Source organism: Corythoichthys intestinalis, chromosome 5 (assembly GCF_030265065.1).
Source record: "Corythoichthys intestinalis isolate RoL2023-P3 chromosome 5, ASM3026506v1, whole genome shotgun sequence".
Lineage (NCBI taxonomy): Eukaryota > Metazoa > Chordata > Actinopteri > Syngnathiformes > Syngnathidae > Corythoichthys > Corythoichthys intestinalis.
This window is the reverse complement of record NC_080399.1, coordinates 27,997,693-28,021,564: the sequence shown is the minus strand read 5'-3', so window position 1 is coordinate 28,021,564 and position 23,872 is coordinate 27,997,693. Positions and strand designations below refer to the sequence as shown.

At 38.2% G+C, this 23,872-nt stretch overlaps 1 protein-coding gene, 1 long non-coding RNA gene and 1 other non-coding gene across 3 annotated transcripts; 1 reads left to right on the top strand and 2 right to left on the bottom strand.

Annotated features, from left to right (window-relative positions):
• Positions 1 to 626: 626 nt before the first annotated feature.
• On the top strand, positions 627 to 700 carry trnan-guu (transfer RNA asparagine (anticodon GUU)). The gene has a single exon. It is a non-coding gene; the product is annotated as a tRNA-Asn (tRNA).
• Positions 701 to 2,398: 1,698 nt separating this feature from the next.
• On the bottom strand, positions 2,399 to 12,207 carry psma1 (proteasome 20S subunit alpha 1). Its single transcript, XM_057837916.1, has 10 exons — positions 12,102 to 12,207; positions 9,968 to 10,012; positions 9,771 to 9,872; positions 7,965 to 8,068; positions 5,025 to 5,113; positions 4,726 to 4,796; positions 4,524 to 4,653; positions 2,949 to 3,028; positions 2,741 to 2,845; positions 2,399 to 2,633 (listed from the first exon to the last, which is right to left on the bottom strand). The coding sequence occupies exons 1-10, from the start codon at positions 12,102 to 12,104 to the stop codon at positions 2,565 to 2,567; spliced, it is 798 nt and encodes a 265-aa protein (XP_057693899.1). The 5' UTR covers positions 12,105 to 12,207; the 3' UTR covers positions 2,399 to 2,564.
• An 8,464-nt stretch (positions 12,208 to 20,671) lies between these two features.
• LOC130916432 (uncharacterized) lies at positions 20,672 to 23,331 on the bottom strand. Its single transcript, XR_009063283.1, has 3 exons — positions 23,041 to 23,331; positions 21,652 to 21,703; positions 20,672 to 21,336 (listed from the first exon to the last, which is right to left on the bottom strand). It is a non-coding gene; the product is annotated as an uncharacterized LOC130916432 (long non-coding RNA).
• Between the last annotated feature and the right edge of the window lie 541 nt (positions 23,332 to 23,872).

Below are 23,872 nucleotides of genomic sequence, written 5' to 3'. Positions count from 1 at the left end.
TATATATATATATATATTGAGAATTGCAAAATTTAATGTGCTTTTTGGATTAAAAAAAAAAGAATAGCAATAATAATAACAGCCTATTAAATATATGCTTAATTTAAACCTAATTAAAACATTTTACATTCTTTCCCCTTCATATTGTAAGGCCCATTTTAGATAGAGGAGAAAACATTGCATTTTGAAGACTGAGTCTTAAATTTCCATGATGGTACAGGTCCTGCTGTCTTGTAAGCCATAATCAAATACGTTTATAAAAATATTTGCAAGTATTTTGTTCGCTTCCACAAGAAAGAACTCAAGAAAGATTACAAATAATAATCAAAACATTGCATTTTATGCTTCTTTCGTAAACACTTCCAAATTACTGACATTTTTTTTTGTTAGACCTCAACTGAAACATTGAAATTTGGTAAGTTTGTTCACAATGACATCCACAAAATACTGGCGTTTAAATAGCACAGCCTTAGGTGGTTTTGTGACAGGATACTGCAACTTACTTTTACTGCAGGTGTGGTCGTATATATGCTAGAATCGTCAGGAGCCAATAATTCTCGACTTAAAACGACGGGCACTGGCAGCGCTTTTCACTTTTAAAAAAGCTCAGCTGTCCGGTAATACAGGTCTCTGTGGCGCAATCGGTTAGCGCGTTCGGCTGTTAACCGAAAGGTTGGTGGTTCGAGCCCACCCAGGGACGGTGTACCATTTTAGCACCAGGAGTGCGATCCCACACAATACTGTGTAACGTAATGCGGGCCTCCTTGAAAGACGTGCTACTTTATAATGGCTTTAACTCCCACGTTTTTCACAAGAAAATTCCCTTCTATCAAGCGCCGGAAAATGTTGTGTTCTATGGCTAGATGAACACAGTCTAAAAAGAAACATTTGGTCCCCATTTTTCATCTTTCAGAAAAGATTTTGATGTGTTAGATTTTTCTATTCTTTTTCGTTCTTTAGTTATGAGCCTATACGTCTGTTGCAGTGAATGAAAGAGTCAATCACTGCAATATGACAGCTTTTATCACTGGGGTCAGTCCTGTTTTTTTCTTCTTTTACGACTTATATATTGTGTTTCGCATCACACAGCCTCTTACTGTACAATCAATTTCGGTGCTAAACCACACATCTGGTTTGGGTACGAGCAGGGGTGAAAGTGGGCCAGAACGGTCAGGAACGCAGTTCCGGTTTATGATTCAGGGCCAGAACGCAGTTCCGGTATAAGATTCAAGGCTGGTACACGTTGCTATGATTCCGAAAATATGACGACAACTGTCAAAACGCTATGTAAAAAAAAAAAAAAAAAAATGCTAAGCTGCCACACATGCATTTCATGTCCAAGAAGAAAACAATCTACCAATATCAGATTTATATACACAAGTGTTAACAACAAGCGTGATAAAGTGCTTAAGTAGCGTAATAGTTTCCACTAATATTTATTATCTTATTTTCCACGGACGGCATGGAGGTTTCCCCAGCTGCTGCAGTTATCCGAATCTGACGATGATGAGTCACGTCAATATGCGAATGAATGCAGCAAAGCAAAACGCCTGGACTCATTTATCCGTTCAATTGGCTGACATACTGACATGTGATCAGCAGTGATAGTTAGCTCTGATTGGTTCAAATGTGCATGTTTTCTGAAACAGCAATGAAAAAAAAGGTTGTTGAATTGATGCGACAAAAAAAAGGGCAATGCAACATAAAATAGATCAAATCTTTAGGAGCAACGAAAGATTGACGAGAGATTTAGGAGCAACGAAAGATTTGAGGAGGCTTATTTATCATATTTAGTTTTATATGCTGTGATGGGGAGGTTCAAAGCATCTTAACTGTCAGTGTGCACTTTGGACTTATATTTATTCATTTATGTTAGGCTACTTATTCATTTCCTTATGATTTAAAAAAAAAGTCAATGTTTGCGTGATCTTCAAAATATATATTCAATTTCACTCTGCATAATATAAGTCATTTGTAGTTATTTTTCTGAATGTATGTTTATGTGTTTATTATTAAAAAAAAAAAGTAAAGGTTTATATTAACTTCAATTTTAATATACATCCTATGTTCTTAAGTAGTTAAAATTGAGATTTGGCATTTAGTATGTGAGGAAATGAGGGAAAATAAAAATTAGGAGATGGAGGTTGGGGTTATTGCTGTTTTTGTTAACTTTTAGTTTGCAAATCATTGAAAAAATACAAATTTGAATGAAAATCGTTTTTTGTATGTGTTATAGAAATAATTGTGCTAAAAGTTTTTTTTTTTTGCATTTCAGTAGTTTAAGAGGTTTGACCCCTCAAGAGGTTTGAGGTTTAAGCATTTATTTGTTAACAGTCCCACAAAATGCAAAATGGTTGTGTGATATTACTAATACGTATCAAATGCACAATAAAACAAGTAAGTTCAAAAAAGGGGACTTTATTTGTTGAATACAGGACACATTCTACCTGTACAAAAGCACTCTTTGACTGGTGCTGGCAGAATATGAATGGGGGTCATGTTTTCAAGAAGGTGGCACTTTGCTAACGTCACAAACAGGAACTTCGGCAGCCGTAATTTTTGCCTCAGTGCTCCATGGGCTCATCGGGCGCCTCTGCAGCAGTGGCGGCATCTTCGTCTGCAGGCGCGACCACCTGTCCCGACATAAATGTTTATCAACAAACAACTCACACTATCGATTGCACTTGAGTGAATAAAGAACATCCTGTTTGTGCATGTATTTGATTATTGATGACATCACCTTTCTCTGTGGCCTTTCCTCTAGCCCCTCAAGGAAGGGGGCAACATCGTCATCATCATAGATGGTGAACTCCATATCCTTACCCACGATGCCAATGGAAACATTCTGAAACATGGTAGGTTAAGAAATTGCTGGTCATGAACAATAAATTCCGGAAAAAAATAAAGCAATGTGATACAAAACCAGTAGGGGGAAGTGTGACAAGCACCTTGGTGGTCAGGTCCTGCTCGGTGGGGAGAGTCTCTCTGAGGGCTCTCAGACCATGCTGGACCAACTCATTCAGATTACCTGAACATTAAATACATCTTTGAGAATAGAGTGGGAAAGCAACAAAACTGGATTTCCTTTCCCTTTTCAGGACTCATCTTTTGTGACATTTGATAGTACTTATTCAATCAAAATATTGTTGTAACCACATCGTGCTTGCTATAGCATTGTAATAATTTTAGAGAATGAAACATAAATGTATCAATACAAAGTGGACCCACGCTCTTTGAAATTGCCATTGACAAAATGACAATCCACTAATAGAGGTGATTTTGCACTTGTATTATTTCTACCTTAACACAAAAATAGTAAATTCATGCCCTAAAAAATTGTAGTCGTTGTGTTATTAATAGTCAATTAAATTACATTACAATTAAATTAATGCATCAAACTGGTTATTTTGTATGTAAGCCTGTTGCAATATGCAATAATTCCATTTATCGCACGATAAATACAAATGAAGGCGGTAATTTTTCCGCTGCAATTTATCGCCTCAAGCGCACGCACGGCAGACGTGCTGTTAAAAGTTTGGATTCCTTGTTACCAACTACGTAAAATGCATCTTCGTTCCAGGGCAGGCAAAAAATAGCGCCGGAGCCAATCCGTTCCTATTGTTCAACCTATACCGGCCGCGTCAGTGCTCCGGATTGACTGCGGACCATCTCCGGCGTGCCAGAGCTCGTCGAATGGTTAAGGCGATTTTCTATTTTTGCTGGAGACGCATTTGTCAAAATGGGCGGATATTTACAACGAAGTCCGCCACAACATTGTTACCGACTTGGCTGCTACGAACAACCTCGCTTTGACAACGAACAACTGAATGGACATGATGAACATTGAGTGGCAAATTAAGAGTGCTGTGCTTCAAACTCGTCCTGTTTATGAAAGTCGATTGTCATCTGCTGGTGTTGTGCGGCAATGAGCAGACGTGACTTCTGTGGCGTTTGCTAACTTTTTTAATGCGCGCACACACTAGATATCATGAAATAGCAAACTAGATGTGCTATGTCCCATGCCATTGGCTACGAGAGCGCAGAGTGATTATGGGACACGTACGGTAGTCCATATACTACATCGACGAATTATATACCGCCATGACTGAATGGAAGTTAAGCAGGCCAAATCAATCCAATTGGGCGCAATAATATCGCATATCGCAATAATTTATGAGAAATTATCGCACACTAAAATTTGTTATCGCGACAAGCCTTTGTTGTATGTTTTTTTTAGTGCGTGTACGGACACGTTTTACAATTGTTCAAAGATTTCATATTAACCTTGATATGAACGTATCTTAAAAATCTACTTGACTGAGTTTTTTTTATTTTTTAAACTCAGTCGTTGCAATGGACGACTTTGTTGTTGTGGTTGTTCAATCCATTTTGACTAGGAAAGGCTGGCAGTGAATGATTGATTTGTAGTTTGAAACACATCCTGCCATAACTGCGGTATCACTATATTGTCTTAGTCTTCAAAATAAGCAAATGTTTTAAGTGATGTCTAAGCAGGCGCTCACAGTCTGCAAACTTGTCCATGCATCTCTCCAGGTAGGTGCGGGCCGACTGCGAGCGAGCGCCTATCGACATGGCTTTGCAGTCGAAATAGTTGGCTGACGGGCACGTCTGGAAGATGTGGGGACCCATGTCCTGGTGCACACAAACACACTTTTCTGAAGAACAGAACTATTAGTTCGGAACAAAACAAGCGAGTCAACTTACATCATAGCCGGCAATTAGCAGACCGACGCCGTACGGTCTCCTTCCGTATCGTTGTGTTGGGATTTGAGTTTCTGATCTTGTGTCAAGAGAAATAGCTGCTCTTGTTACAATTAAACCTCTTAGTAGAGATGTAATGACAATTAACCCATTTCAATGACATTGACAAAGATATATGTCCAATCCAATTTCACTGGGACGGGCTGGCAGCAATTTTCCTAGTCGAAATGGATTAGACGTCTATCATTTCCAATGGCGGTCAGTGAGTTAAGATTGTAAATGTAATCTGGCTATAAGGATACTGCTGCCGACGAGATGGACGAGTCGTGACGTGGGCAGGGGGCGGTCAAAGACGAACCTGGAGTCCAAACACTCTTGACGCATGAAGTTACTGTAAGAAAGGGGAAAAAATACTTTGTGTGTTCTGTGTCATTACATCTGAACACAAGAAGAGGCAATGAATGTTTGTTTTGATCCACAGTTGTAATGGACAAAAAGACAGCCCCCTCCAGATAGAGTCTATCTGATAGACGAACAGAGTTTTTTTTTTTTTTTTGTAAGACTAATTCAGTATCATTATTTTTTCATAGGTATTAGTGCAGTTGTCTGGAGTGCCTGTCCTGTAAATTCTCAAATATTAAAGTAAGGTGAATGATCTAAAAATTGCCAGCAGAACGCAGCAAAGCACCATTTTTGTATACTAGTACAGTGGTACCTTGACATACAAACGTTTCTGAAAGGAAATACGCCGGTCACGTAAGGTTTTTAGAATTTTTTTCCCGCTTCACCTTATGAAAAAAATCTTAGACGGCGAACTCTGAAAGGATGATGCCAAAAGTCCATGTTTTTCTGCCTTTATTAAGCTGTTCCTGAAATCAATGCTTTGCAGAATGTAAATTAAAAATGAACATGAAAAAAATCAGTCTGACTGACATATTCATTATAATTAGCTGCTAATACAGCAATAACACCTATACAAATGGTTAGCATACATTATCTAGCATCTGCACATCAGTCAAAACAACTACATAACTTGCTTTAAGTGTCTGATTACGAGAGAAAACATACAACAAAATACCATATAAAATATAGTATCTACTGGCGTTACCTCTGTCTTTGTCCATTGAGCCTGTTCAAGTATTATGCATGCACAGTAATTCGCAGTCCGACATACGCTAAGCAAACAACCCGCATGCGCAGATGCATCAAAGTGAATATGGATTGATAGAACGCACGCAATATTGAAATATTGCTCATTTGGCGCACAGAAAGAAAACGGTTTTCTCGGGCTTATCCTTTTTTTTCCATTTAATTTTTTTCTTATGACTGTGGTCAAGCCTGCCTTTTGCCTGAATGTCAAGTTAAAGCTTGCTACTTGTAATAATGCACAGCTCCATCTCTGCCGTCCTACCTACCTCTCTCGGTCTTTTGTCCTCAGTCGGAAAAACACCCAAAAAATCGGATTTGTGCATTAAGACCTGCGGTCTGAACCTAGCAATATTTACTAGAAGCGTGCGAAATTTCCGATTCTTAAATTATTCGCGATACGGTCGTGGAAGATTTGAGAACGATTCAAAAAGATCCAAATTCCGATTAGTGAAATATTCCAAATAAAGCGAAACTAAAACAGTCAGCGCGGTCTTCGGAGCGCAATGGGAAACGGACCGACAACTTATGTCGCAAGACAAAAAACCCATTAATACCTGACTGTGACCAACAGCCGCTTCAATTGCCTACGTTGCTACAAACTACGTCCAGATAATGCTACGGTAGATATCAAATGTATATAGAACTAGATGCGAAATGACAGACTTGCCGGCGTTAGTAAACCTAATTAACTTTTTATCTAAAATACTCTTAAATCGGCAAAATCTTGACTCTATCTTTAAATGATGAAACAGTTTTACAACTTTCACATGTCGAAAGTAGACATAAGGGAAATTATGGAATAACGGGAGCAATTTTAACAACTTTAACTGTTGATTCACAACATTAAATTAATGTAGTTTGAAGCAGCCGATGCAGAATGGGGACTTTAGTATTTTATTTACTGTTTTGAACTGTTAACTTGATAGTGAAATAGAAGTTTATTTGAGCCTGAGAGGATTTTTGTAAAATTTTTGTCACTAATGTATGAACCATTAAAAGCAGCTAATGGCTGGGGGGGGGGCAGAGGTGCATCAATTATCGATTTATAATTGAATTGTAGCCTCTGAATCGTAATCGAATTGTTAGGTGCCCCAAGATTTCCACCTCTAATATTTACATAACCATCTTTCAGCTAAAAATGAACCATTTCAGGTTTTCATGACTATATCCCTAAAATCTTCATGGACATAGTTTATGTTAGCTTCATGAGAATCCCCCACCTGCTCTAAACTGCTTGCACCAAAATAAAAGCATGGCTGAGGATGTGTTTGCCAAATCAGCACATCTCTCCTCTCATTTTTGCTTCACGAAAAGTGTTTTTAGGTCCACATACGGTGTTTTTAGGTCCACATGGTCTGCTACATTGGTATCACTTTTGCACATCGACTAACTTGAAAGGAATTCTTTTCTTTTTCTGGGCATTAGGTTCATTACAGGTAATAACGGTTAGGTTACGTAGAGAATGATTGAATGATTCAAATATATTTGGCTTTTATTTCAACCTGATTTTATCCTTATCATAAAATTTACTGTAGTGTGTTCAGTGGTGATTGGAACAAATTAGGCGATTTCCGTGTAAAACACAGTTCGTTATACGAAAGAAAACTAAAACCATGATTCGAAAGCCACTCCGGAACAAATTAATTTCTTATCTTGAAGCACCACTGTATGTGTGTTTGATGTATTTTTCCAATACATTCTACATGAAGTGGAACAAAATAGCTGCACATAACAGGGAACACTTTAAAGCAATTTACACACACTTTATTTAACACGTGAGGATTAAGCAGAGAGATTGATGTAGTGCTTGACAGATGTGTGTCTTTTGGAGAAGCAAAACAGATTACAACTTGTATATACTGTATCTGGTGATCACAGAACTCACTGTCATCATGTTAACAGCAAGTAATTGCATTACACGTGATGCAACGAAGGTTGTAAATTATATCCCTAATGCTGTGTCAGCGATATTGTATGTAATCCAAACGCCAGTGTAGAGTTTAGTAGAGGCACATATATCGTAATTTTGAAGAAAGACTTTAAAGTTAAAAGTTTAGTTCCCCTTTAATGACTATGTGCCGATTACGACTCACCAAAGCAGCCTAGCATCTGCAGTGAGACCAGCGATGGAGATGCCGATGTGGTTGTCAACATGGAGAATCTTCTTCTGGTGGGCCGCCAGTTCTGACTGAGCTCTCTGCACACAAGATATGCAGTAGATCAAGTGAGCTTATATTCTAGTAAATGTGTGGTTATGTTCTCGCACACGGTAAAAATGCTTTACATACAGTGGGGAGAACAAGTATTCGATACACTGCCGATTTTGCTGGTTTTCCCACTTGCAAAGCAAGTAGAGGTCTGTAATTTGTATCATAGGTTCTCTTCAACTGTGAGGGACGGAATCTAATACAAAAAAACAGAAAATCACGTTGTATGATTTTTAAATAATAAATTTGCATTTAATTGCATTAAATAAGTATTTGACACATCACAAAAATCGAACTTAATATTTGGTATAGAAACCTTTGTTTGCTATTACAGATACCAAACGTTTCCTGTAGTCCTTGACAAGGTTTGCACACACTGCAGCAGGGATTTTGGCCCACTCCTCCATGCAGATCTTCTCCAGAGCCTTTAGGTTTCGGGGCTGCTGCCGGCCAACACAGACTTCCAGGGTTCAGATCTGGTGACTGGCTAGGCCCCTCCAGGAACTTAGGATGCTTCTTACGGAGCCACTCTTTAGTTGCCTTGGCTGTGTGCTTTGGGTCGTTGTCATTCTGGAAGACCCAGCCACGACCCATCTTCAGGGCTGTCACTGAAGGAAGGAGGTTGTCAGCCAAGATCTAGCGATACATAGCCTCATCCATCCTCCCCTCAATACGGTGCAGTCGTCCTGTACCCTTGGCAGAGAAGCAGCCCCAAAAAATGATGTTTCCTCCTCCATGTTTCACGGTTGGGATGGTGTTCATGGGGTTGTACTCATCCTTCTTTTTTCCTCCAAACACGAGGAGCCAAGTTTAGACCAAAAAGTTCAATTTTGGTCTCATCCGACCACACGACCTTCTCCCATTGCTCCTCTGGATCATCCAGATGGTCAGTGGTAAACTTCAGACGTGTCTGGACATGCACTGGCTTCAGCAGCGGGACCTTGCGAGCGCTGTAGGATTTTAATCAATGACGGCGTAATGTGTTTCCGATGGTTTTCTTCGAGACTGGTTCCAGCTCTCTTCAGGTCATTGACCAGGTCCTGCCGTGTAGTTCTGTGCTGATCCATCACCTTCCTCATGATCAGTGATGCCCCACGAGGTGAGATCTTGCATGGAGCCCCAGAACGAGGCAGATTGTCCGTCAACATGAACTTCTTCCATTTTCTAATAATTCGCTCCAACAGTTGTTACTTTCTCACCAAGCTGCTTGCTTATTTTCCTGTAGCCCATCCCAGCCTTGTGCAGGTCTATTATTTTATCCCTGATGTCCTTACACAGCTCTTTGGTCTTGGCCATTGTGGGGAGGTTGGAGTTTGTTTGTTTGAGCATGTGAACAGGTGTCTTTTATACAGGTAACAAGTTCAAACAGGTGCAGTTACTTCCGGTAATGAGTGGAGAACAGGAGGGGTTCTTAAAAAAGAACTAAGAGCCGAAATATATACTAGTTGGTAATGTATCAAATACTTATTTCATGCCGTTAAATACAAATTTATTATTTTAAAATTATACAATGGCATTTTCTGGATTTTTAAATTAGATTCCATCCCTCACAGTTGAAGAGAACTTATGATACAAATTACAGACCTCTACATGGCTTGCAAGTGGGAAAACCAGAAAAATCGGCAGTGTATCAAATACTTGTTCTCCCCACTGTAATTAGCACAAAGAAGCAATTCAAAAGCATCACAGTACCTTCAGTGCAACCAGGACTGCCTGTGTTTTGGATTTGAGTCCTACAGTGGCAGAGCCTTGCTTCACAGCCTCCATGGCGTACTCAATTTGATGAATGCGACCCTGAACACAACATTCATACCATGAAGGATGCATTAGTGCAAAATCGCCACATTTATTCTACAAATAAACATTTAGAGACTCAAAAGACACTTCACCTGTGGGCTCCATACAGTCACGTCGTTGTCATACTGATTGCGAAACTGCACATAAGAACAAAAACAGCACATCAAAAACACTGGATCATAACAACATGAAAATGAAACCAAAGTGTCTTACATAATTGTCTTGTGTCGCCATTCGCTTAAGCCAAATAAAACTGTTGCTTACAGACTCAAGCACCAGACTTTTTGAGTGGGAGGGTTTTATGTTACCTGTTAAATAATTTATTATCGTAACACAAGATATTGGAAGGTAGGAGCCACCAATGAAAATACAGCTGCGATCAAATGAAGTTGGGAGGGGAAAAAGTGATAATGACTGCATAAAAAACAGCATATGAACAAATATATTAACTTATTGGCTGTCATTGACAATGATAGACGTCCAATCTGTTTTGACTGGGTGGTGCTGGCAGCAATCAAATATAACTTTCCAGTTTACCCTTGTCTAAATCAAACGATTGATTATAGTCGTTTAAAAGAGATAGTTAAAGAGATTTTTATTATTATTTTGTTTTTTATTGTCAATATTTTCCTTGTGTTGTTATTGTTTGGGTTTTGGACCTTGAGTTTGTTAATAAGTTTTATCAATAAAACTTTGAATGAATGAATGCTTTATTTGGACATGAGAAGAAAAAAAAATAGACAAACAAAACAAACAAAAACAAAATAAAAAAAATCAGACAGAACCAATGATATTCTCGAGACAACAGCAACAATAGTTAAGACAATAATAATAATGATAATAATAAACAAGATCAGAATTTATTCATCGTGTCCAAAAAGGAGTAGGATGAAGCATTTGCTTATTAAAACCTACCCCCCATTTCTATTCCTTAATTATATCTATCCGCCCTATGTAACTAGTACTCATATTAACAAAGAAATAAACTAAATAACCATATACATAAGATGCAAGAAAAAACAAACATAAACAGGACTTAGCCCCTAACAGATATGTGAAAACCCCCTATAATTGAACCCCTTCCTCTTCACTATACCCAGTGAAAACCATGTGCTTGTACCACTTCCTAAACTGGGTCATGCTTGGACATTGCTTGAGCCCCTCATCTAGTTTGTTCCACAGCTTCACTCCACAAACAAACACAAATACCTTTTAATGTGGTCCGTACCCTCTGATGCTGTAAGTGAAGCTCCCCCCCTCAAACTGTATTGTCCTTCTCTGTTAAAAAATAATTTCTGTATATTGCCAGGAAGTGACCTGTGTAAAGCCTTATACATTAGCTGAGCTGTTTGAAAATGAACCAAGTCCATGAATTTTAATGTTCTGGAATTTAAAAATAATGTATTTGTATGATCCCTATAACCAGTGTTATTTACTATTCTTATGGCTCTTTTTTTGTAAAATGGATAGTGAATTTATTGTGCATTTATAAGTATTACCCTGGACTTCTGCACAGTAGTGTAAAGTATGTGGAGGGATTTATGGTCAAGACTGTGTTTTGCTTTACTCAGGACTGAAATGCTTCTTGATAATTTACTTTGTATATGTTTTATATGAGCATTCCAGTTAATCTTCTCATCAATAACTACCCCAAGAAACTTGTTTTCATAGACCCTTTCAATATTTACCCCATCTATCTGTATTTGTACTTCACTATTGTACTACTATGGAAGTGTATCTGTACGTATAGCAAATATTTTTGTCGTAACCTTCTATATACACTAAAACTACGTTGATGTTAACTTTCATTTTCCATGTTTAGTTGTAAATGCAGTTCACTTGACTGAATCAAAAACGAAAGTCCGCTTCAGCGCTAACCTCGCGCTCGTCTCAAACAGTACAAAGTCGTCTTTCGCCGTCATGCTCGCTTGTCAAATAGAGACACACCAGCTCAATCTGGACTCAAACATACTTTAATGCAAGCTCCACCAAACAAAGAAACAAGCTGAAGGCGTTTTGGGGGCTTTCGCGATGCTAACGTTAGCTCGGGCTAAGCTGTTTTGCTTACTCACAGTACACTCCAAACTTGACTAGCTAACTAGCTAATGGTAGCCATTGGAGACCAAGCTATGTGTGATATCTTTTCCAAAAAACGGTTCAATGACGCATTATATGTCTAACCGTTGTAAATAATGTTATACCGGGCGGTGTTTAATTCATACTGACCATATTTGCGTGGGTTACGCGGCGTCTGTCTCCTTCTTTGCCGGGTGGCTCTTTGCTCGATTGGTTTTCCTGACCACAGTGACATCACAGGAAAACGAATCGAACTTCGCTCTGAAAAAGCCACCGTTTTGCCCAATCAGACAAATTAGATTGCTATGCTATTATATACAATTACATGGTGTAATCGTCTATTAAGAATAACTATATTTGTAGTTACTATAATTAATACATTTTTCAAAAATAATTCTACATACTCTAATACACTATGACAGAACAAGTATTGAGTCAAACGAACACCAGGCGGCAGCACTAAACCTGAAAAAGGCTATTGAACGTTCTGTCATTCAGCCGCATAGCAAGTAAATCCAGCTGCTGCCCACAATACTCGCCTTCCACGCCGCACATTGTCATCCACCAGGGCCGTTCCTGACCACTTTGGTATCCAAGGCAACATATTTACTGGTGATCCCCCCCTTCGCAACAATAGCTATTTTGACCACAAATATTTAAGCACTCACTCTGTACTTCTTTTTCCACTAGCAGTTTGTGTGTGGGAAGGTACTGGACATGGCGGGCGTGGACTTGGTACTGATGTGGATAAGGTGATTGTAAAAGATGGCCCGGGATGTACGGAGGTAGAATGAAAATATTTCAGAAGACTATCTACAAAGAGAAGAAAGTGGGATGTGGCATTATATGAGTCAGATAGCTGTTGATTGTAAAACCCGCATGACATAACCACAATAGCTTCTAACTTTGAGAGCCTACTGTACCTGGCTTAACCAGGTGTTCGGATCCGGCCACTAACTTTGACTGGCGTGGTTGGAAAAAAAAAACAAAAAACAAAACAAAAAAAACAACAACTAATGATGCACTGCAACTACACACGAACATCCATTAATAATGGATTAAATAATATATGATAATAAAAAATGAAATAATTTTTTACATGAACGGAATTGCCATTTAAATTAGTTAATGACACATTTAATAACAAATGTTTGTATTTAAATCTATGGCACTTTTAGTCCCCCATACCACAGAACTATGAAATTATTAATTGCATATTTAGAGGTGTATTTATTTAATTAACCTTGGCACTTTTAGGCAAGGCAAATTTCTTTGAATAGCACAATTTAACACAATGTAAAAGTGAAAATACACTTTATCCAACTTTCTCTGAAATGGGAGAGGGGTAAATTTAACTGACACCAATCCACAGCTGGCTGAATACTGAAAATATTTGTATAACAACAGACCCTGCTAATGATACAATATAATTTAGCTTTAGCAGTATGTCATCTAAACTCTTTGTAAATAACCTCTAGCTTGCAATTGCACGAAGTATACGTGTTTGTGCAATTAAAAAAATTTTTTTCATCACAACAAACCTCTGTTTTTCACGTTTATGCTCTTATTCTTTCTTCTTCTTTCTAGGAGACCCGGTGGGCTTTTGTCTTTTCATGACGTCTTCAACGTAACGTCGCTCAATTGCGGAGGGAAAAAAATAACATAGCTCGCTGGTCTTGGGGGGGGGGGGGTTAGAGACTGTGATGAAATTACAGCATCACAGGAAACAGTGAAATGGGCAGAAGGGGCATTAGAAAAATGATTTCATCATTATTTAAAGACTTATTACTATTTGTATTGTTGCTCCTTTGTTTTATTGTCCTTTATAATTTTTTGGAATACTGCTATTCACAAATATTATTTGAACATTTTTCTTGACGCCCTTTTGGAGGCTGCGACGGCCTAGCCTTTGCCTAGCTCGCCTTATGGACCATACGGGTCTGCCTCCCACCCCCCTTTTTGGGTGCCCTCCGCATCCCATGACGCGGAAAGGGCTTAGGGGCTCAGGGATAGGTTCGTTGAAAGAGTGGAGCCTCTAAAAAAATTCATAGGGGTGGTCAAATGAGTCTGTTTAAAATCTTGGGTTGGCACAGCAAAACTAAAAGCTATAATTTCAGGTTTTTATTACAGTGCTGGACAAAAGTATTCGCACCTCTGGAATTCTGTCAGATAATGCTCAATTTCTCCCAGAAAATGACAGTTACAAATGCTTTGGTAGTAATATCTTCATTTATTTTGCTCGCAATGAAAAAACACAAAAGAGAATTGGAAGACATAAATAAATCATTATCATTCTACACAAAACTCCAAAAATGGGCCAGACAAAAATATTTGCACCCTTTGAAAAATCATGCGATGCTTCTCTAATTTGTTTAATTAACAGCACCTGTTACTTACCTCACCTGTGGCACATAACAGGCAGTGGCAATAACTAAATCACATTTGCAGCCAGTTAAAATGGATTAAAGTTGACTCAACCTCTGTCCTGTGTCCTTGTGTGTACCGCATTGAGCATGGAGAAAAGAAAGAAGACCAAAGAACTGTCTGAGGACTTGAGAAGCAAAATTGTGAGGAAGCATGGGCAATCTCAAGGCTACAAGTCCATCTCCAAAGACCTTAATGTTCCTGTGTCCAGTCAGCAGTGTCGTCAATAAGTGTAAAGCCCATGGCACTGTGGCTATCCTCCCTAGATGTGGACAGAAAAGAAAATTTGACGAGAGATTTCAACGAAAGATTGTGCGAATAAAAGTATTGAAATTGATAGAACTTCACTCTTTTTTGTCACAAAAATGTACTAATTGAACAGTAAACTATGATATGACATATACTATGAGTATTGACTACTCCGGTTAATGTGTGGCTATCAATAATGCTACAATTGATTAAGCATAAATAAAACAATAACAGGATGTTAGAACAATGAATTGAAATGAAGACTGCATGTGTGCGGTTTTGGGATAATTTTAATAATTCACACGTGTTATTTCTATGTCACAGCATTTGAGTCAATACTTTGGATCAACCTCCAAAAGATGACCTTTAAAATGAAGAGCGAGAAACTTCTCTGACTCATATGTTATAAAAACAAAACAAAACCCAAACTGCACAACTTCCAATACCCAGATAGTATAATACAAAAACTGTATCTAGGACTAAAATACTAGTAAAACATAAAATTAACTTTTAATAATCATTATTATTATTAATGATTTCTTTTAAGCCCCTTTTAGACTTATATCCCAGTAAATTCCTGTGTGAAGTGAGGCAGGATTTACCTGCGTCATTGCTTTCACACATTGAGAGATATCTCGGGAATAACGTGGTTTGGACACTTTCACAGACTTGTCTTGTGTTGCCGACTCAGCATCCTCTGTGCGGGGAGGTGCTGCTGGCGCGATTTTATGACCCGGACATTACATCATTTTTGGTCAGCATCTGCAACAAAATAAACCACACATTTCCAAAGATGGACTATTGACTCTCTTCCTCGGCTCTACGATCCAGTACCAAGTATGTTTTCAGTTTAATTTAGCTATTTCCAGTTCGCCATGTTGATAATTGCGATGTTTGTTTACCGCTTTTCATCTTACTTTGGAGGATGATATTTGATATTTACGTCATCAGCCATCGCGCTGTGACCCGGGAATTTAACGCCTGCTTTCACACATACCTCTTCCGGAAAGGTCACAGACAATATACTAAGACGAGACTCGGTAAATGCCCGTGTCATCTCCGTGTCAATCTATACGGGAAACTGCTTTCACACATAAGGGCTACCCGTTTAAATCCCGGGATTTTAACGGTGTTTAGGTATGTGTGAAAGGGGCTCTATTTTCCCATGATTTCTCCCTTGTGATAGTAAAAATATATTCATAATTAGACTCATGTTACCAACTATTTTAATTGTGAATTTAAATCAAATTACGATATTTATTTTGTGCATCATTTTTCATGTAAATCAAACCGAAAAATGTAAAAATATATATAAAATAAAATATAAATCACATTTTTTTGGTCTGTTTTAACAAAAAAAAAAAATCCTTTACAGTTTCTTCCAGGTGGTAAAATGGTAGCCTGGTACACCAGACTCAACGCTGTTCCAGCTATTGAGTCTGGCCACCATTCCCACGGAAACAATTTCCAGGGCGGAGCAAGCCACAGCAAACAGACAGCGGAGTGGACCAATCAGCGACGGGCAGACGTGACGTTAGTAAAATGGCGACCGCAGGACGATGGACTTGCGCGCGGAAGTAAACATACGAAGAGAGCGGAGTTTATTCGACATGGCTAGCGCGAGACAGACTGTTGTCAATGACTCGTGTCGATGTGTTTTTGGTCATTTAAAACTGATTTTACCGTGGATTGGAACATATTCTCGGCTCTGCCGTTCACCATCTGTGCTGCTGAAGAGACGACTTTCGACGCGCAAGAGTGACGTTGCTCGTGAAGAACACGTCACGCAAATAAACGAATCTGATTTGTCGATTGATTTTGTATCTGCTCGAAAAGGCCGTTAATGGGATGGTTCCCAGACTATTTCTCTCAGTGTTTGAAAAATACAGGGAGAATAGTCTGGCAGAGTCAGGCTAGTAAAATGGTGACACAGGCATGGAATAATCTTTTTAAGTTTTTAATTTTAATTGATTTTTTTCGTCCCAGGTAGTGGGTGTCAGTTATTATTATTACATTTCATGTAAGCCTGCATTTCTGTTTTAATTTTTTTTAAAAATTGAATTAAAAACAAAGAAACAAAACATTCTAAATTGTTTATACATTCTGGATAGTGTTACTTTATCATTTAAATACTGCAATATAAGTACTGGGATAGTGCATTTGTTTTTGGGGGGATGTGCACAAATGGTGACAACATCTGCTGTTTAAGATTTTCCTCAACTAAAAGTAGATTTCTGACAAATATGGTGCAGTTCCGTAAAAAAAAAAAAAAAAGTTGGGGTGAGTGGTTTCTGGCTATCTGTCCACCTACGTCGGTGTGCAGGGGCCATTACATCAGCGCGCCGCCAACGTTCTTCTTTTCCTCCTTTGTGATTGAGATTGTAGGCGCTGTGCTGAGATCAGCATGTTTCCTCAGAGGGGCCTCATTTAAATCTGCCAAACGACCCCCCTCCCTTTTTTTTTTAATTTTTCAAATGGAGAGCAGCCTGAGTCACGGTGCGCACTGCCCAGCCACAGCATACGTCTCAGCTGGCACACGTTGCCAGGAAGTGAGGGAACGAGTCAGTGGGAAGGCTGGCGGGTACACCCCAGTCACGCTCCCATTTGTGGGACCATTCATAACTTCTTTAAAACTTATTCATACTGGGTTCACTTGATTTTTTTCTATGATTATGTAAAGGGAATCATCCTCTACACAAGGGGTCGGGAACCTATGGCTCGCGAGTCAGATCTGGCTCTTTTGACAGCTGCATCTGGCTTGCATACAAATCTTTAATTATTTAAAAAAAAAAAAATTTGAAAAATCGTTATACTCCTTTGCGCAATGTGCGAAACGGCGACTGGACCCGTCATAGGCTGGTGTTGACTAGTAATGAGCAGATGTGACTTCTGCGGTGTATGTTAACATTTTTCTAATGCTCCGACAACACTACCGCACTTCGCGCTAGATATCATTAAATAGCAACCTACAGTGTATCACAAAAGTGAGTACACACCTTGCATTTCTGCAGATATTACAGTATATATATATATATATATATATATATATATATATATATATATATATCATAAGTATATCTTTTCATGGGACAACACTGACAAAATGACACTTTGACACAATGAAAAGTAGTCTGTGTGCAGCTTATATAATAGAGTTAATTTATTTTACCCTCAAAATAACTCAAAATATAGCAATTAATATCTAGACCCCGGGCAACAAAAGTGAGTACACCCCTTAGAAACTACGTACAGTGGGGAGAACAAGTATTTGATACACTGACAATGGGAAAGCCCATTGGCAGTGTATCAAATACTTGTTCTCCCCACTGTACATCCCTACACTGTAAAATATTATAAGTTGACTTTACTAAAAAAAAATATGCAAACTTGCTGCCTTAAAAAAATTAATTTATGTTGACTTAGATGAATTAGATTTGATTAACTTAATTATTTTGAGTTGGCAGTACTCAAATTAACTTAAAAATTTTGGATTATAGTCACTTGTTTATTGTGAGTTGGCAGTACTCAAATTAACTTAAAAAAATTGGATTATAGTCACTTGTTTATTTTGAGTTGGCAGTACTCAAACTAACTTAAATAACTGGATTACAGTAACTTGCTTATTTTGAGTGTACAATACTCAAATTAACTCAAATAATTGGATTGTAGTAACTTTTTTTTTTTTTGAGTGCAGTATTCAAGTGATAATTGTGTATTAATTATCTTTAGTTTTCCATTTCATCCATCATATTCAGGTCAACTTAATTTTCTTGACCTAAAAGAATTCCACAATAGAAATTACAACTGCACATACTAATTTTATTAAAAACACATTATCTAATAGTAATGACCCCCAAAACACAATAAATGGAGAACACTCATTGGATTAACTCAGTGGAATTAAAGTTTACTTTAAAATGCTCAAAAGTGCATTTAATGGGAGACACTGGCTCCTGGCAGGCTGAACAGTGTTTGGTTAATTCTCAGTATCAATGAACAATCAGTGGATTAATTATAAACCCACTTTTGCCAACATTTTGCACTTCATACAAAGTACAGTATAAGTACCTAAGATAACCTTTTGCGACAGAAATTACTGAATAATACCTGAACTGCATCAATGTTCACTCCTATCCTGTGATTTCCAAAGACTAACAGGAGAGATCCTATTTTCATAATTTCAGGACATTAACTTAGCATTGAAGACATGGCAACAAACTAGTTGCCCATTATTTTTATTTATTTATTTAATAGGGACAGTGCACATTGATGAACATCTAAAAAGATGTAAATATGCCAGATTGTAGCAAGTATATGCTAATTTACATCTGTAGTCCCTAAACAGGTGACACAAAGATACAAAAAGGAAAGAAATAACAAAATATTACAATAAAACAACAATACGTTACTAAGAACTTAAAAGTCAGTGATTGCAAGACTGATTTGCTTTCAACCACTGCTTGAGCTGAGTTTGAAAGTTCGTATTGTGGGACATTGCCTGATGGCCCATTACAACATGAGCTTGAGCTCTGGTAAAGCTAACAGTTCTGATTTCTTCAACAATATTAGTGATCACAACGAACTACAATCAACATTGCCCCATGGTTTAAACTGTGCAGCAGTGATAAAATAAATATAAAAATACAGAACTCTTTTTAAAACACACAACTCAGTTCAAATTCAAATTTCACTTTAACACCTGAAACAGTGAACAAGATACCTTGTTTTTTTCACATCACCAGAAGAGTACATGCAAAACGTGTACTGGAGTTATACACCTCAGAAACCTAAAATCTTACCAAGAATATGTGTCTTATTTTTATTCAAATTCTAATTTCATATTAAGCTCTATCGTCTAAAAAAAAAGTCTAATTTCTAGTCAAAAGTATGTCATTAGTAGATATATATTTTTTTTCAATCGAAGAAAAAGTAACTTTAAAAAAATCAATTGTAGAAAAAAAGGTTTGAATGTGAAAAAATATTTGAGACTCAGAAATTCACATTTCAACACTTTATTTTTCATTGAAACTGTTTTCTTTGATCGAAGCAATCCTTTTTGTGTTTGAGCCATATTATGGGTAGAGGACATTTGTGTCCAAATCATTCAATCCCAATAAAAGTTGCTTCAATCAAAAAAACTATTTTTAATCAAAGAGAAAAAAATCTTTTGCAAAAATTTTTTGAATTTAAATATATATTTTTTTATTGACGTGTCACTTTTTTTGAAAAGCAAAACGTTTTAAACGCCTTTTTTTTTTTTTTTCTGAAGTGGAAAAAGTTTTGAAGGCACTTTTTTTCGGTTGAGTCATTTTGACACGAAGATACAACTTCAACGCTACTTCCGACATGTTTGAGTGGCAGGTGATTACGCCAATGGCATAAAAGCAGGCAGCAAGAATAATGGCCACCAGGGCTCCATCCAGCCATCGGACTCTGCTCGAGTCCAAGCCAAAAATAGGGCACCGGTAGGGGGGTGTGACATCGGCATCTCACCGGAGTGTCCGCGATGGTACGGTGCCCTGTCTCGGCACACTGGCGGACCCCGATATCACCCCCCCTCCCCGGCGCGGAGGCCGGCTGTTGAGTGGACGGCCCACGAGTGACACAACACTCATTCAAAGCTGAAGCGACGGGGCTCCCGAAGGGGGCTCCCGGCGCGGATGCCGGCGACTCGCCGGTAGTCCACTCGCTTACTGGGCAGGCTAGTGTCGGGCCACTCGTCAGCCACTCACGTACCGGCGCGTCGCGACACTGCGGTTGGACCACGATTGCCAACTATCACGTCAGGGCAGCGGGTGAAGTTCCCTTTGTTGAATGACATTAAGCAGCAGCGCACCATACCATCGCAGGCACTCCGGTGAGATGCCGATTTCACACCCACGTACCGGTGCCCTATTTTCGGCTTGGACTCAAGCAGAGTCCGATGGCTCGATGGAGCTCTGGTGGCCATTATTCTTGCTGCATGCTTTTATGCCATTGGCGTAGTCACCTGCCACTCAAACATGTCGGAAGTAGCGTTGAAATCGTATCTTTGTGTCAAAATGATTCAATCGAAAAAAAGTGCCTTCAAAAACTTTTTCCACTTTAAAAAAAAAAAAAGTTTAAAACTTCATGCTTTGCAAAAAAAGTGACACGTCAATAAAAAAATATATATATTTCAAAAAATATATATTTTCAAAAAAACATTTTAGCAAGAGGTTCTTTTTCTTTCATTAAAAATATTTTTTTTGATTGAAGCAACTTTTATTGGGATTGAATGATTTAGACACAAATGTCCTACCCATACTATGGTTCAAACTCATTTCACATTTCTGCTTTTGTGTGCAGTGAAGGTAGAATAAACAGTGCTCTGAAAGTTACAGTCTTGATATATGCAAGTAACCATTTGCCTCAGCTTAAGATGTCTTCGCAAATGGGTAAAGAAGTCTGCTTCTTAACCAGGCTCCACAAAGTTGCACAACTGACAGTCAAATGCAGTTTCTCCACTTTTGTCTGCATCTTTTTGAGAGTGGCATGTCGATAGGTGTACTTTGAGTGCATTAAAATATTTAAATGTGCAGAGGCAGTCCTTATGAAGACATGGGGAGTAGGGATGTCCGAGTGTGGTATCCATGTTTTAAGCGGTAATGCTTAAGCAAGTAGCCTCTCTTTCCAGCAGAAAATGTGCAGTACTTACAAGTCCACTGCATTAGAGAATACTGCTCTGGTTGACCTGAAAAGACATAATAATTTCAGCATTGAGAACTTGTTAGAAAAAAAAGTTACATTTTTTCTTAACAGTTACAAATTAAAATGTCCAATTATTTTTAATCACAAATTAAAATCTGCAATGAATTAGTTTAATATTCACAAACTGTGTAATAATGAGTTATTTTTAAATTACTGTAATTGATTATTTTTTTAACATTCAAATTGAGATGTACAATTAATTTCTTAATCCATCTGTAAAAACATTAATGCATGTTTGTTATCCCAACCCAACAAATACAAATATTAAATAATTCATTGATCAGTGTATGAGACATACCTGTAATTGCAGAGACTGAGGTATGTGTGGACTTCTGACCATTTGCTTCAGCCTGATTGGGGGACTGTGAAAAAGAACACAAAATTAAGGCAACAATTTCAAAATATAGGCACATAAATGACCAACCTTCAACACACCAGGTTGTTATAGCATCGACTGTGATCTCTGCACTCTGAAATGTGATCTAGTCCTCCGTTTTTGCGATTAATGCATTTTAAAACAATTTCAAATTATCAGTGCAGTTTGATCAAACATGGAGGGGGAGCACTGCACATGAAGAAAAGCAAATGGAAGTGCAGATGACAAACACTCTAAAGCAGGGGTCCCCAAACTTTTTCCTGTGAGGGCCACATGACTTTCCCTTCTCTGATGAGGGGCCGGGTCAGTTTGTAACAGAAACAGTGTGACGATTGCAGCAGTGCCTAAATGTAAAAATGTATTGTTTTTCAGAAAGCCACAATTAAATTACCCTTTCTGGATTCTTCACGCAACAAAATAAAATAAAAATAATACCATAATATAATATGATATAATATCATATAATAATAACACTATTAATTAAAGAGATAATAACCAAATAACCCTGTTTGGGTTCTTCACAGAAAAAAAGCCAGGAAATAGATAACACTATTTGGGGGGGGGGTTCAGGAGGCCGGACCAAATGTGGAGGCGGGCCGGATACGGCCCGCGGGCCGTAGTTTGGGGACCACTGCTCTAACGAAAGAACCGATTACGTTGGCGTACATAAAGTCTGAGTGTGCATTTAGCTCTTACCTGAGCCGAAATAGACAGGCTGAAGCTGACTTAATTCTAGCACTAACTCTGTAAATAAATCACTTTATCGACATTTCTAACATTTTTACGTGAGAAAGTAGCCGTTTAGATCCACAACGTGGAAATTCGGCGCTACTCAAGCTGGCCGTAGTGACTAAGGCACTTCCTGTTATTTTCACAAAATAAAACACCCACTAACGATAGAATTACTGTTTTTATTTTGAAAACAGGAAGCGAACCTCCTCTCGGTCTAGCTAACTTAACTGCTCGGTAACACAGGAAGCGAACCTCCCCTCGGTCCAGCTAACTTAAAACCGCTCGGTAACTGTTTTAAATCGGTTTTAAAAACCTCTCCCATCGCCTAAAAAACGTTACGAGCCCCGTCTGTCAACTTAATCGCCAAGAATTCAAAACGCCGGCATAAATGGTAGTCTACCATAAACTGTAGTCTACATTTGTTTCTGAAAATTATGAGGTTACTGTCACGGTCATATAGCATGCTTGCTAGCGGTGATATTTGATGTAATTGACACTTTTCCTCCCTGGCAGCACACAGGCTACTACACTACAACAAGACAAATAGACGGTTTACAAAAGAGTAAAATATTTACTTACCAAATCAGTGTGCTGAGGACAAATAAACCCACAATGGCGAAAATAAATGAGAAAGGTGTTGGAAAGAGCGCGAAAGTAGGCAGGGCAGATCTGCGCATGTCTGATAGAACGCGCAAAGGACACTGGGTACAATAAATTATTTTTTCTAATTTGACTTAACTGGGATATATCAAGTTAAGCAAGTTCTCCAACCCCAAATTACTACTTACTTATTTAAAAGTAGTGTTCACAACAGGTTGATGAAAACTGAGTTTAGTTCACTTATCAAATTTAATTAATTTGAATGTTAGCATTTACAGTGTAGATTTCCAAATTGAGTATTGCTTACAGTGCACAAGAAAGCCCGCAAACAGTTTACTGAAGACATGTCAAGACATGTCTCTTAACTCAAGGAGATTAAAATAAATGTCAAATCCACTATCCGACTGTTAGAACAGACACACAAATATAAATGATATACTGTAAATGTTTAATGAATATCCATCTTACAGTCTTGTTTAACTGGGAGAATTTGTTCCAAAAGACAGGCTTTAATTTGTTATCATTATGCATATATTCACTGGCATCGTCACAAACGTGATCACACAAAATGCAACCATGCATCACATCCCCGCATTTCCTCCTTCTCCTGAGTCCTCACAAATAAAACATAAAATTTGTTTTTTTTTCAGGCTCGTGTCTACAAATAAAACATAAAATTTCAGGTTTTTTCCAGCTCGGGCGAGCAAATCAAGTCAATTGATCAAGCTTGGGCCGCGTCGGGCTTTAATACCCGCGGGCCGGGCTGGATTTTTTAGGCCCGATCATGTAATGTTAGCATATCGTACACCTA

Excerpts from the sequence above, each read along its gene's own strand:
- psma1 (XM_057837916.1), bottom strand. Across the intron at positions 8,069-9,770 it reads CAGTCCTGGTTGCACTGAAG|AGAGCTCAGTCAGAACTGGC; the intron begins GTACTGTGATGC and ends TCTTGTGTGCAG. Across the intron at positions 3,029-4,523 it reads CATGGACAAGTTTGCAGACT|GTAATCTGAATGAGTTGGTC; the intron begins GTGAGCGCCTGC and ends TTTAATGTTCAG.